The 13959-nt window shown below is 35.6% G+C and overlaps 1 protein-coding gene across 2 annotated transcripts in view; it reads left to right on the top strand.

Moving 5' to 3' along the window:
* MCM9 (minichromosome maintenance 9 homologous recombination repair factor) overlaps window positions 1-13959 on the top strand; it is an 89889-nt gene that overhangs the window by 35425 nt on the left and 40505 nt on the right. For both annotated transcript variants that reach the window (XM_032484782.1, XM_032484780.1), the window contains exon 8: window positions 12472-12646. In XM_032484782.1, coding sequence (XP_032340673.1) covers window positions 12472-12646 — 175 coding nt within the window. The remainder of the gene's footprint in view (window positions 1-12471; window positions 12647-13959) is intronic.

The following is a 13959-nucleotide window of genomic DNA, read 5'->3' as shown; positions in this document are numbered from 1 at the left end:
AAGATATGCATACCGAGACATGCATGGAATTTTCAAAAAATTTCATGGCTGTAACCGTTAGTAAATAAAAATTTATGGCACCACAAACAAGTTCAGAGGAACCTTTGCTGGATTATTCCACATTCAGTGTCAGTTTATTTATGCTGCTCGCATATCTTTGTAGGGAAGGGAAGAGCTTGTAACACGTCTGTGAGGTTGTGGAACTGTTTCTGTTTACTAAGAGCAGTATAAAAGTTTTTTTTTTTCTGCTGTAATGGGACCTGATATTCATAAACCATCATTTTTTCCCCCTTAAGTGTTGTGAATGAAACTACTAAACTTAACTAATGAAATTCAGAGAGAAAATTATTTCTTAAGTATCACCTATGCTGGAAGTTTTCACTTAGCATAGTGTCGAGAGAAGTTTATTACTATTCTTTGGGCATTGTTCAAACTTCAGAAGGTTGCTTTTGATGAGACTTCATCTGACGGTCTTTTGAAAGTTAGTAGGGGACAACTAACACCAGGCTTCCCACATTTAGGAAAACTACGTGGAGTGGGAGTCCCATTTTATTGTCAGTGGTTTAGCAGTCAGATAGGGCCTACCAGAAAATGCTTCCTCAAGCCCAGTTGTTTGTGTGTGTTAGAGTGTAAGAGTCATACTGTGGTGACAGATGCAGATTACTTTGACTCATAAACTGTATTCTCTGTTCGCTGTGAGTGCTGGTCCTAACACTATACCTCAGATAAAGTGTAAATTGCTGTATACTCTGAGACACACTAGATAAATGACCATTTGAAGTATAAAACATGATTCCCTTGAGAATGGTGTATGCAGTTTCCTGATTATTGCAGGCATACTTAAAAGGAGATTCTAATCCACTTGCTTTATAAAAACGACATTATAAGCTTGGTAAAGTCAAGTGCATTTTGCAGTCTGACCACAAGCATGTCATAATAAGGTGCACCTTACTGTAAAATTCACTTTTGGTGGATATGCAGCATTGATAATGAGAAAATTTACCTGGATACTACTAGTTTGGCTTATTTTCTTTAAAACCTTTTAAAGTGTCATATATAACAGCATTTATGGGGGGAGAGAACCCCTCCCTAATAGCTCACTGGAAACCACAAGAGTTGGCTCCAGGCCTCTCACATTGCCTCTCTCATCTTAACTCTTTTTTTCGCTCCTGCTCCTCAAACATACTAAAGAGCCTTCAAGCACCCTCCCCGGTCAGTCCTCACCATTAACAGTACTTACTTTCCAGGAAAGACCAAAGGGATTCCCAGATGTGCCCTTGCATATTTTTAAATTACCTGGTATGCCATACGGGGAAAAACTGTAAAAGCATCATTTTGGTTTCAGAGGCAATCTATGGGATCTGTTGCTGAACAACTTTTTGGTGACTCTCAGTTAACCATATTGCAGCAGATGGGTCACCATGAATGTCGTCATGTACTAAGGCCCACATGATGCTTGCAGGGCTGCATGGAATGTAATCCCCAAATCGTTTCTCTCTTTGCAGACTGCTTGGGGGAAGGATGGCTGAATAAGATTGTTTGGGCTCTAAAATGAATAAAACTTAAATTAATGCTTAGGACAGAGATAAATGAACCTAGGTAGCTATCTTTTTCGGCTGAATTGTGCCTCCTACCCCCAAATTCATATGCTGAAGCACTAACACTTCCCCCCCCCCAGTACAGACTGTGACTGTATTTGGTGACAGGCCTTTAAAGAGGTGTTTAAGTTAAAAGGAGTCCCTTAGGGTGGGTCCTAATCCATTCTAAGTGGTGTCTTATATGAGAAGGAAATTTGGATGTAAAAAGAGACACCGGGGCACTCATGCACAGAAGAAAGACCATGTGGGGACCCAGCAAGAAGGCAGTCATTTGTAAGTCAAATGAAACCAACCTTGCTGACACCTGATCTTGTACTTCTAACCTCCAGAACTGTGAGAAATTAGATTTCTGTTGTTTAAGCTATCCAGTGTGATATTTTGTTATGGCAGCCCTAGCAGACTAATACAGGTGTATTTTTTTCTCCCAGAATTAAGTTTATTTGGTAATCTAAGTGTATTTAATCCAATTATTGGTCAGTTATCAAGTGCTTTCTATGGCGTGAAATGAGGTGGTCCTTTAGCCGTGCCGGTAGGTTGTGCTGTGGTGCGGAGTGCTGTGCTGTAGCTGCTCCTCAGAGGAAGTACCTGCTGTTGAGCATACGCACCTTAAATTCTAAACAGACAAGATGCAACTTGCTTCTGTGTTCCGAAGCTCATCTACAGAGGGCTTCTAAGAATCTGAAACTTGAAGTTAAATTGAGTTCACACAGAAAACTAGATGGAAGAGTGAATTAAAATGTGCTAGAATTAAACTGGATTAAGTTAAAATATACTGAATTAAAATGTATTAGAACTAAGAATTAAATCAAGTCTCAGTCTCTGCCAGCTGCAAAAGTTATCATAGGAATGGAAATGCTAACCTCTTGCCTTTTCTTCAAATCCTAGATTCCACCTGGGGTAATTATCACTGTGTTGAATGCTCTTTGAAAAATCATTTGCATTATTGTCCCCATCTTTAAAAAAAAATTCTCGTTTAAGACTTGTTGTAATATGATCTTTAGTTAGTTTAAAGGGCTTTCTATTATTATTAGGTGCAAGATGTCAAAATTTAATGCTAGTTTTAACTGAAAATTCCTGTATAAATGTGGAATGTAAAGATTTGCTGCAGTTTACAGACATTTCTAAAAGGAATAAATCCTACAGTAATGATTTGGTACTAACTTATGGAGAGAGAGAACATTTATTACGTGGAATTATTGTGCTAGGCTTTGTGGAGTATTCAAAGACAAAAATATACTTGGACATGATCCGCAAAGACCTTATGGTCCAGTAGGAAAGGTAACTATGTATTCAAGTCAGTATGATACAGAATAAAAAGTGTTAGATGCAACTTTAACCATCAGTGGTTAAAGTTCTATGCAAAATGTGGTATCACAATAAAGGCTGTGTGTATGTGTGTATGTATAATATGTGTATGTGTATACATATATAGTATGCATGTATATGGTATATATGGTATGACGTATTCTTTACTATTTGTAAAAAAGCTTTTAAATAACTTCCTTTTGAGCCTTACAATATCCTGGTATGGTAGGAAGGTGAGACATTATATGGAGACATTATCATCTCCATATAACAAACGAGGACACTGGTGCTCGGAAACCGGCTCCTTTAATTGCTGACCTAGTGCTTCTCTATTTTCCCTCCACTGTGTCAGATAATATTTAAAGTGGACTTTATGTATAGGAAAGCAACTGGTATAATTTCCTGGAAGAACCCACAGGCTGGCAGACACTGTAGTAATGACTTGATTAATGCACTCTTGAGAAACAAAGCTCCATGAATGAGGTTTGCCCAGGTATATACTGGGAGTGAGAGGAGGCCCCAGCCAAGGCAAATCTGTGGAGTCTCCCTATTGAGGCAGAACACAAGCCTCCTGTTGCAGGAGTGATCCCATGGGAGGTGAGGGAGGATGGATCCCAGAGTGCATCCTTATACTTTTAATAAGATTTTCACATTTGTTACACAAAGTACATCCCCCTCCACCATTCTCTGCTCCACCTCATTAACAACAGTTTCACTGTTTTGTGTTCATTGATACCCATCATTAGGTTACAGATTTGTTGAGGGTATAAGCTGTGTCTGATCCCTTTCCACAGCTGGACTAGACTGATAGGATAGCTATTATCAATATTAGTCAGCTTTCTGGAGCACCATAATTGTGTTTGTTGTTGACTATTTGATGATGTTAATATCATGGAATTGTTTCTGACCAGAAGATTATGAATGGAAATGCTTGATAATTATATTCTTTTCTTGCAGATAGTGTTTAGCCATATGTTCTTAGTCCTCTTATAAATGAAGCTCTTTCTAAACTCGTATTCTCTCGAACTCTGTCTAACCGTCCACCAGCTTTCATGTTTTACATCCTATCCTTTTCTCTTTCACCCTCCACCTCTCCCATTCATCAGAGGCTCCCTCCTTTTCCTGGTACCAGGAGGCATTCGGTGATAAGTAAAGAGAGAACTCAAATCTTTAAAATATCTCTAGGTTAGACCACTGCTTGCACAAAGCCACTGCTAAGCATAGCAGCTTTTTTAGCTGGTTACTATAGAGACAAATGACATTAAATGGAGTCATACTTGACAGAAGCTAGGCAAGTAAGCTTCCTGAGATTGGAGGCCTTATATGCAGGGTTATTTAGGAAAGGTAAAAAACTGGAAAGGACAGGGAGGGGAAAGTTTTCACAAATGAGCTAATTAATTGGTAGATTTTCCATTGGTAGAATTTGTACTGGTTAAGGCCTTGAATCCAGCAGTGTTATGAATCTGTCTCCAAGTCCCCTGGTATGATTACACAGTGATTTTTTTTTTAAATAACAGCTATATTGCTGTCAACATTTGTATACAAATTTTTGTGTGAGACGTAACGTTTTATATTTTTCTGGGTATACACCTAAGAGTGGAATTGTTGGGTCATATGGTAACTCCTTATGAGGAACTACTAGACTGTACCATTTTACATTCCCACCAGCAGGGTATAAGCTTTCCAGTTCTCCACATCCCCACCAACACTTGTTATTATGTCTTTCTGATTATAGCTATGCGTGGTGTGTGAAGTGGTATATCATTGTGGTTTTGGTTTACATTTCCCTGATGGCTAAAAATGTTGATCATTTTTCATTTGCTTATTGGCTGTTTGTATATCTTCTATAGAGAAATGTCTGTTCAGCTCCTTTGGCCATTTTAAAAATTGGATTATTTGTGTTTTTATTACTGTGTTGTGAATTCTTTATAAATTCTAAATTACCAGATTTGGAAATTTTTTTTCCCATAGTGCAGGTTATCTTTTCATTTTCTTGGTGGGAGTGTCTTTTGCATCACAAAAGCTTTTAATTTTGATGAAGTCCAGTGTGGTAATAGCATAAGGACACAGACCAACAGAACAGAATTGATTGTCCGAAATAAACCCATGCATTTATGGTCAGTTCATTTTTGATAAGGGTTGCAAGACAATTCATTATGGAAAGAATAGTCTTTTCAAAAGTTACTGCTGGGAAATTGGACATCCACATACAAAAATATAAATTCAGACCTCTACTTCACACTGTATGCAAAAAGTAATTCAAACTGGATCAAAGACTTAAATGTAAGGTGCTAAAAGTATAAAACTCTTAGGAGAAAACACAGATGTTAATCTTCTGGCCCTTGATTAGGAGAATCAAGAAGTTTTTGAGAGATGATAAAAAGCACAAGCAAAAAAAGTCAGTGAATGTGGGATGTTTTTTCATTTATTTGTCATTTTTAATTTCTTTCAACAATGTTCTATACTTTTTAGAATATAAATTTTATGTTCTTCTTTTGTTAAATGTATTCCTAAGTATTTTATTCATTTTGATGCTGTTGTAAATGGAATTATTTTCTATTTTTTATTGAAGTATAGTTGATTTACAATGTTGTATTAGTTTCAGGTGTACTGCAAAGTGATTCAGTCATACATGTACATATATATATTCTTTTTTGGATTCTTTTCAATTATAGGTTATTACAAGCTATTGAATATAGTTCCCTGTGCTATACAGTAGGTCCTTACTGTTTATCTATTTTATATACGGTAGTGTATTATATGTTAATCCCAAACTCCTAATTTATCACTCCCCACCCCTTCCCCCTTCGGTAACCATAGTTTGTTTTCTACGTCTGTGAGTCTATTTCTGGTTTGTAACTTAAGTTCATTTCTGGTTTTTTTTTTTTTTTTTTTTTTTAGATTATACATATAAGAGATATCATATGATATTTGTCTTTGATTTATTTCACTTAATATGATAATCTTTAGGTCCATCCATGTTGCTGGAAATGGCATTATTTCATTCATTTTCATGTCTGAGTTCTTAATTGTATTTTCATATTCTTCATTGCAAATATATAGACAAACACTTGATTTTTAAAAATTGATTTTGTATTCAACTTTGATGAGCTTATTTATTAGTCATAATTTTTAATAGATTCTTTAGGATTTTCTATATGTAAGATCATGTCATCTTCAAACAGGGATGGTTTTACTTCTCCCTTTCCCTTCTGGTTGCCTATTTCATTTTTTGAAGGAATTGCCCCTCCTAGAACGTCCAGTACAATGTTGAGTAGAATAATGAGTGTGAGCACCCCTGTCTTGTTTCTGGTCTCAGCAAGAAAAAATCCAGTCATACGTCAGGAATGGTGTTAGTTCTGGGTTTTCTGTAGATGTCCTTCAGCAGGTTGAGGAAGTTCTCTTCTGTTCCTAGTTTGAGTGTTTTGTCATGAAGGGTTGTTGAATTTTGTCAAATGCTTTTCCTGACGCTATTGAGATGAGCATATGCTTTTTGTCTGTTCTTCTATGAATATGGGGATATTACATTAATTGATATCCAGATGTTAAACCACTAATCTTAGATTCCTGAAATAAATCTCACTTGGTCATGGTTGTATCATCCTTTTTATATATTGCTGGATTTGGTTTGCTAGTATTTTGTTGAGGATTTTTATATATATAGTCATGAGAGATACTGGTCTTTAGTAACATCTTTGATTTTTGGTATATGGGTAACACTGTTCTCACAGAATGAGTTAGGAAGTGTTTCCTCCTCTTCTACTTCTGAAGAAGAGTTCATGAAGAATTCATATCTGCAACTTCTAATGTTTGGTAGAATTCACCAGTGAAGCCATCTGTGTGTGGGCTTTTCTTTGTGGGTAGTTTTTAAATTACTAATTCAGTCTCTTATTAGAGATCTGTTCAGATTTTCTTTTCCTTCTTGAATCTGTTTTGGTAGTGTCTTTTTAGAAATTAATCTATTTCATCCATGTTATCTAATTAGTTGACATACAGTTTTTTGTTGTGTTCCCTTGTACTTCTTTTTATTTCTCTAAAGTCACTGAAAATGTCCCATCTTTGATTCCTGGTTTTAGTAATTTTATTCTCTCTTTTTGGCTTGGTTAATGTAGCTAAAATTTGTCACTTTTTGGATTCATTAATTTTCTCTATTGTTTTTATATTCTCTGTTTCAATAATTTTTGTTATAATATATATTATTTCCTTCCTTATGCTTGCTTTGGGTTTAGTTTGCTTTTCTTTTTTTTCCAGTGTCTTAAGGTAGAAGCATAGATTATTGATTTGAGATCTTCCTTCTTTTTTAATATAGACCTTTATAGTTTCAAGTTACTCTGTAAGCACTGCTTTAGCTGCATCCCATAAGTTGTGGTACATTCATTTTCTTTCATCTTAGTGTTTTCTGACTTCTCTTTGGTTCAGCCGCCTGCTCACTTCATGAATATGTTTTTACACTATCTCTGACAAATAGACTTTCCATTTTTGCTTAAAGATTACTTTGATTAAAAGTTCATTACTTTGCAGAGTAGCTCATTCCTTTTAAACAGCTCAAGGTTTCCAACAGTTCCCTGTAAAATTCTATATGTTGGTCTCAGTTATTTCTTTTGAAGCCACCCCCAAATTAGTCTAATTCCTTTTCCGTAGGCTAGTTCTCTAAATCCATCATAATTACTTTCTCTTCTCTAAATCTTTATTTCAGGCTAATTATACCCTATGTAATAAACTGTTCTTTAAGTGGCATTATTTCCATGCCTTTCATTATTTGTTTACTTTCTTTTTTATTAGTATTTCTTTTAAAATTTGAGTCTCAAAGTAGATATTAATACTCTGCATTAGGAGTCAGCAACTTTTTTCTGTAAAGGGTGAGATATAAATATTTTAGATATTTGAGGGTCATTCAGTGTCTGTCACAACTACTTGACTCTGCCGTTATAGTGTGAAAACAGCCATAGATAATATGTAAATTATAAGCATGACTAAGTTCCAAAAAACTATTTTGACAAAAGCAGGTGGTTGGGCCAGATTTTGCCCACAGATCATAGTTTGCTGACTGCTGCTCTGAATGTTATCTAACCAGTGCAGAACCTAGTGTGATTTTATCTACACTTTTGCATGCTAGTCTCACCTTAATGTATTTTTTAGATTGTTTTAAAATATTCTGAAGGGAAGTGGATATAATTCTCATTTGCTTCTCTAATAGGTAAGTTGTTTTTTTCCCCCGGGCTTTTTTCAAGATTTTTTCTTTAGCTTTGATTTCTAAGGTTTATATCATATGCCTAGGTATAATTTTATAAATCTCTTGAATTAAAAAAAAATTTTTTTTCTTAGACTTTTCATCTCTTTGCTTACAATATTGAAACAAATTGCTGATACTCAATGTGAGAACCTGTTAGAGCTCCTGGAGGTAAAACTCAACAAAAGTATCGGTACCCGCCCCCTGCCGCCCCCTACTGCCCCCACCCCATGACTGGGTTCCTAAGGAGTTTTTCATTCTCAGAGTTATCCACACTTAGCCTCCAGTAATTTGTGAATTTCAGTTCAGAGTTTCGTATCCCAGCACTGTGCCCATGGAGGCTTCTGCTCTGGTAAGTTGTAATTCTCTGTCTTTCTGTCTTTCCAGTTTTGAGGGCAGTGGTTTGCTCTGTGGTCCCATTTCTTAGATGGATCTTAGAACAATTCTTTGATTTTTCGGTTTGTTTAGGTTTTCATTTGTTAGGATGGATTGGCAACTTCTAAGTTCTTTAAATGCTGGACCAGAAACCAGAATAACTTACATAGCTTTTCTCCTATGTTTTCTTTTATAAGTTTTATATTTTTCATTTAGTTCTTTAATGCATTATGAGTTAATTTTTATATCAAATGTGAGTTATGAATCAAGATTGATTTTTTTTTTGCATAAAGATATCCAATTATTCCAGCGCCATTTGTGGAACAGATGATCCTTTCTCCATCTAATTCTTTTGCATTTTTATCAAAAAATCACTTGACCATATATTTGTGGGCCTATTTTTGGACTCTGTTCTATTCCAGTGTTCTGTTTGTCTATATCTTTTCTCCAATACCACACGGGGTTGATGACTGCAGCTTTGTAGTAAATCTGAAAGTTGGATCATGTGAGACCTCCTACTTTGTTTTTGGTTTGGCTCTTCTATTTTCTTTGCTTCTCCATAGAAATTTTAGAATCAACTTGTCAATTTCTTAAAAAGAGAGAGAGAAATCCCACCAGGATTTTGTTTGGACTTACATTGAATCTATAGAGCAGTTTGGGGAAACATCTTAGAAGTACTGTGTTTTCAGTTCATTCCATGAACATGGAATATCTCTTGATTTGATCAAGTCATCTTTGATTTCCTTTATCAGTGTTTTGTACTTTTTGCACACACACACAGACATCTTTTTTAAGGTTTATACCCAAGTATTTTCATATTTTTGGGGTGCTGTTATAAATGTATTATTTTTAAATTGCAATTTCTAATTGTTTTTTCCTAATCTATGGAAATATATTTGATTTTCATATGTTGACTTGCACCCTGAAACATTGCTACACTTAGTAGTTTTAGTAGCTTTTTTTGTAAATTATTTGGGATTTTCTACATAATCATATTTTCTGTAAATATGAACAATTTTAACTTCTCCTTTTCAATATGTATGTTGTTTATTTATTTTCTTTGTTTTATTTCACTGGCTAGAACCTCCAGTATAATTTTGAATAGAGGTGATGAGAGCAAATCTCCTTGCCTTGTTCTGATCTTGAGGGTGAGGGTGGAGATGGAGATTCAGTCTTGTATCATGAAGTATGTTAGCTGTAGGATTTTTGTAAATATCCTATATCAGATTGAAGAAATTCCCTTTGTTCCCTACTTTTCTGAGAGTTTTGTTTTTAAATCATGAATGATTGCTGGATTTTATCAAATGTTTTTTCTGTATCTATTGAGGTGGTCATTTGATTTTTCTTCCTTAGTTTGTAGATATGGTGAATTGCAGTGATTAACAGTTGAATGTTGAATTAGTCTTGCATTCCCAAGATAAACCTCACTTAGTTATGATCTATTATCATTTTATGTATCATTTGTTTTTCTTTTACTTTTGAAGGGTTTTTTTTTTTTCATCTATGTTAAGGAGAGATACTGGTCTGTAGTTTTCTTTTATTGTATCTTTATCTGGTTTTGGTATCATGATAGTGCTATTTTCATTAAATGAGTTAGGAAGTGTTCCTTGTTTCTCTATATTTTTGAAAAGTTTTTGTAGAATTGGTATTACTGCTTCCATAAATTTTTGATGGATTCACCACAAAGTTATCTCAGCCTGTAGCTTTCTGTGTTGCTACATTTTTAACTACATAGTCAGTTTTCAAAGTAGATAAAGGATTGTGCAAGTTATCTATTCCTTTTTAGATAAACTTTGGCAGTTTATATATTTCAAAGAATTTAATATGAAAATGAATATATGTATGTATATGCATGACTAGGACATTGTGCTGTATACCAGAGATTGACATATTGTAATTGACTGCACTCCAATTAAAAAAAAAAATTGACCATTTCATCTAAGTTAGGACTTAGAATTGTTTATTGTATTTTCTTATTATTAATTCATTGTCTTTAGGGTCTATAGTGACGTCCCCTCTTTTATTCTTGATGTTTGTAAATTGTATCTCCATTTTTTCCGCTTAATGATCAGTCTAGGCAGAGGTTTATTAATTTTTATCAATAGTACTCATTATCATTACTCATTATGTATCATACACCTTTTAAAGAGCTTTATTAATATTCTCTTGGATATCCAAGAATCTATTAAGTATTTTCTATTTTTATCCTTTTTTTTTTTAAATAAATAAACTAAGGCCTGGATATACAGGCATACCTCAGATGCTGCAGGTTCAGTTTCAGACCACTGCAATAAAGCGAATCACATGAATATTTTGGTTTCCCAGTGCAAATAAAAATTATGTTTACACCATGCTGTAGTCTATTAAATGTGCAGTAACATGTCTAAAAAAAGTATACACACCTTAATTAAAAAGTATTTTATTGCTAAAAAATGCTAACCATCATCTGAGCCTTCAGTAAGTAGTAATCTTTTTGCTAGTAGAATCTTTTTGCTTGATATTGACAGCTGCTGGCTGATCAGGGTGGTGGTTGCTGCAGGGTGGGGTGGCTGTGTCAGTTTCCTAAGACAGTGATGAAGATGCTGCATCAATTGACTTTTCTTTCACCAGTGATTTCCCTGTAGCCTGCACTGATGTTTGATACCATTTTACCCACAGTAGAACTTCTTTTAAAATTGGAGTCAGTCCTCTCAAATCCTGCTGCTACTGTGTCAGCTGAGTTTATATAATATTCTAAATCCTTTGTTGTCATTTTAGTAATCTTCACAGCATCTTCAGCAGGAATAGATTCCATCTCAAGAAACCACCTTTTTTGTCCACTCATTAGAAGCAACTCATAAAGTCTTTTTTAAAAATATTTTATTTATTATTATTTTATTACTTAATTATTTTTTATCTTGAGGGGCAGGTAACTAGGTTTATTTATTTTTAGAGGAGGCACTGGGGATTGAGCCCAGGACCTCGTGCATGCTAAGCACGTGCTCTACCACTTGAGTTATACCCTCCCCCCAACTCCTCATAAAGTTTTATCATGAAATTATAGCAATTCAGTCACATCCCCAGGCTCCACTTCTAATTCTTGTTTTCTTAGTATTCTCACCATATCTGCAGTTACAAGAGTAACAGCAAAGATCACCGATCACTGGTCATGGTAACAAATATAATAATAATGAAAAAGTTTGAAATATTGTGAGAATTACCGAAATGTGATGCAGAGACACAAAGTGAGCAAATGCTGTTGGAAAAATGGCACCAATAGAATTGCTTGATTCAGGGTTGGCACAAACCTTCAATTTGCAAAAAAAACACAGTATCTGTGAAGTGTAGTGAAGCAAAGCTCAATAAAACAAGGTATGCCTATATTGGGAAACTTGCCTACAGAATGACAGCCAGAATGACAGATCAAAGATTCAAATCCAAGTCTAGGTAATGCCAAAGCCTTTGCTTTTGACCACTCTGTTTTATTGACTGGTCTAAAGGATGACTCAAAATCAGATAAACTTATGAAGAGAATCGTCTCCTTCTATTGAGACTGGCTGCAAATGTTTCGTTTTCATCACTGGACTGTAATGTCTTCTATTGTCTGTCTTTGGACTCTTACCTGTAAACATCTAGTACAGAATCTAGTTCAGAACTTGTTGTCATAAGGTGTCTGTAGATCTGTTTGCTCTTTCTAAAAGTTTAGACCACTCAGTGAGGGCACCTACCAAGGAGAGACAGCAAATTTGGGGACTTCCACTTGCCACAAAATACTCAATAACACATATTAGATTTTCAGAACATAGACTCTCCTAAGACTTTACAGTAATGGGATACCTGGAGTCCTGATGCTATCTGTTCTTGGTAGAAATAAAAGCCTTGATTCTATGCCCTTCCCTTTAAAGTACAGGAATTTCTTTTTCTTCATAGTTATAAGATAAGCTTTTGACAGTAAAAGCTAACTTAGCTTGCTTGTTGTCTTAGGTCTGACGGTAACTGCTGTCAAAGACTCAGGAGAATGGAACCTGGAGGCTGGGGCGTTAGTCCTGGCAGATGCAGGTCTCTGCTGTATCGATGAGTTTAACAGCCTCAAAGAGCATGATAGAACCAGTATCCATGAAGCAATGGAGCAACAAACCATAAGTGTTGCTAAGGCTGGGTAAGAGTTTCTTTTCTTTAAAATCTATGGGAATAATGAGATTCATTAATATGTGGTTATGGAAAAATGTGAGCCATATTGAACTGCAAGGTATGTTTGGTCCTCTCAGAGATTATCATTTATACACTTCAACACATGTTAGTTTTCTCATGGACATATGTGGAGAAGTAAAAATGAGTTGTTGAGAAAAAGAAAGGGAAAACTAAAGTATAAATGTAAGTTGACTTAATTCTTGGAGGGGACTTACAAAGAGCTTTCATTGCAGCCTTCAACTCATTCTCTCATTCAATAATTGTGCATTTACTCTGGGCGTAGTACTATGTTAGGAATTTTGAAAGATTCGAAAAGAAAAAAATAGTAATTTCTGCTTTTGACGGCATTCTTCTTATATTAGCATTCTCCTTATATATCCTCATGGAAGGTTTATCACAGCATCTGGAAAATAAAATAATAATATATATTAGCATGAGATGAAGTACCTACTGTGACTCAAGGAGGCTCAGAGGTTGAGATATGTGAGTCCTGGACTGCAAATGACCAATGAGGAGGAGAAATAGGCAGGTTCAGATAGAAATCCATTCATCCAGGCCCTGCGGTGGTTATGAGAAGCTTACCTGGCTACAAAGGCTGACCATCAAGCAAGCTGCCAGGTCATCCAAGCAAAGAACAGAGCCAGAACAATCTCAGCCCTAAGGCTCCTGTTACAGATGTGAGGCCAGCTGATCAGGCAGATGGGGCTGCCAGCAGAGTCTTCAAACAGTAGTGGGTACTTGGGAGCCAGGCAGACACCAGGTGGCTAAGGATTCTTTGAGATCTATTTATATATAGTCATCAAAAAGGAAAGTGGTAAGGGCAGTAAGAGAAAGATATACACCATTGGAAGAAGATCCAAGAAAAATCTAGGCAGAACCATTATCAAATCTATTCATTTCACTCAATGTATAATCATTCAGAGCCCACCATATGCTAGGCACTGTGCAAGACACTGAGAAGTACAGAGGTGGATACAGCACCATCCTTGAGGTGTTCACTCTTTTGTTGGGGAAGATAGAAGAGCAACAAAGGGCTAAGTCAATAATAAAAGAGTGATAGGAGAATGTACTTTAAAATAATTATTGCTTCTAAACTCTTTATCAGGGGAAATTGGAGATACGGTTTATGAAGTGTCTTCAAGGCTACTTTCTCTTCTCATTATGTCTCCATTCAATCAGCACCTTTGCTGTTTGGTAGAATCTATGGTTTATTTCAATACGCCTTTTCCAGAGGCTGTCTGGGACATTATGGAAGATTCCCAAGTAATTAACCCCTACATC

Source organism: Camelus ferus, chromosome 8 (genome assembly GCF_009834535.1).
Source record: "Camelus ferus isolate YT-003-E chromosome 8, BCGSAC_Cfer_1.0, whole genome shotgun sequence".
Taxonomy (NCBI): Eukaryota; Metazoa; Chordata; class Mammalia; order Artiodactyla; family Camelidae; genus Camelus; species Camelus ferus.
This window is presented reverse-complemented; position numbering and strand designations above follow the sequence as displayed.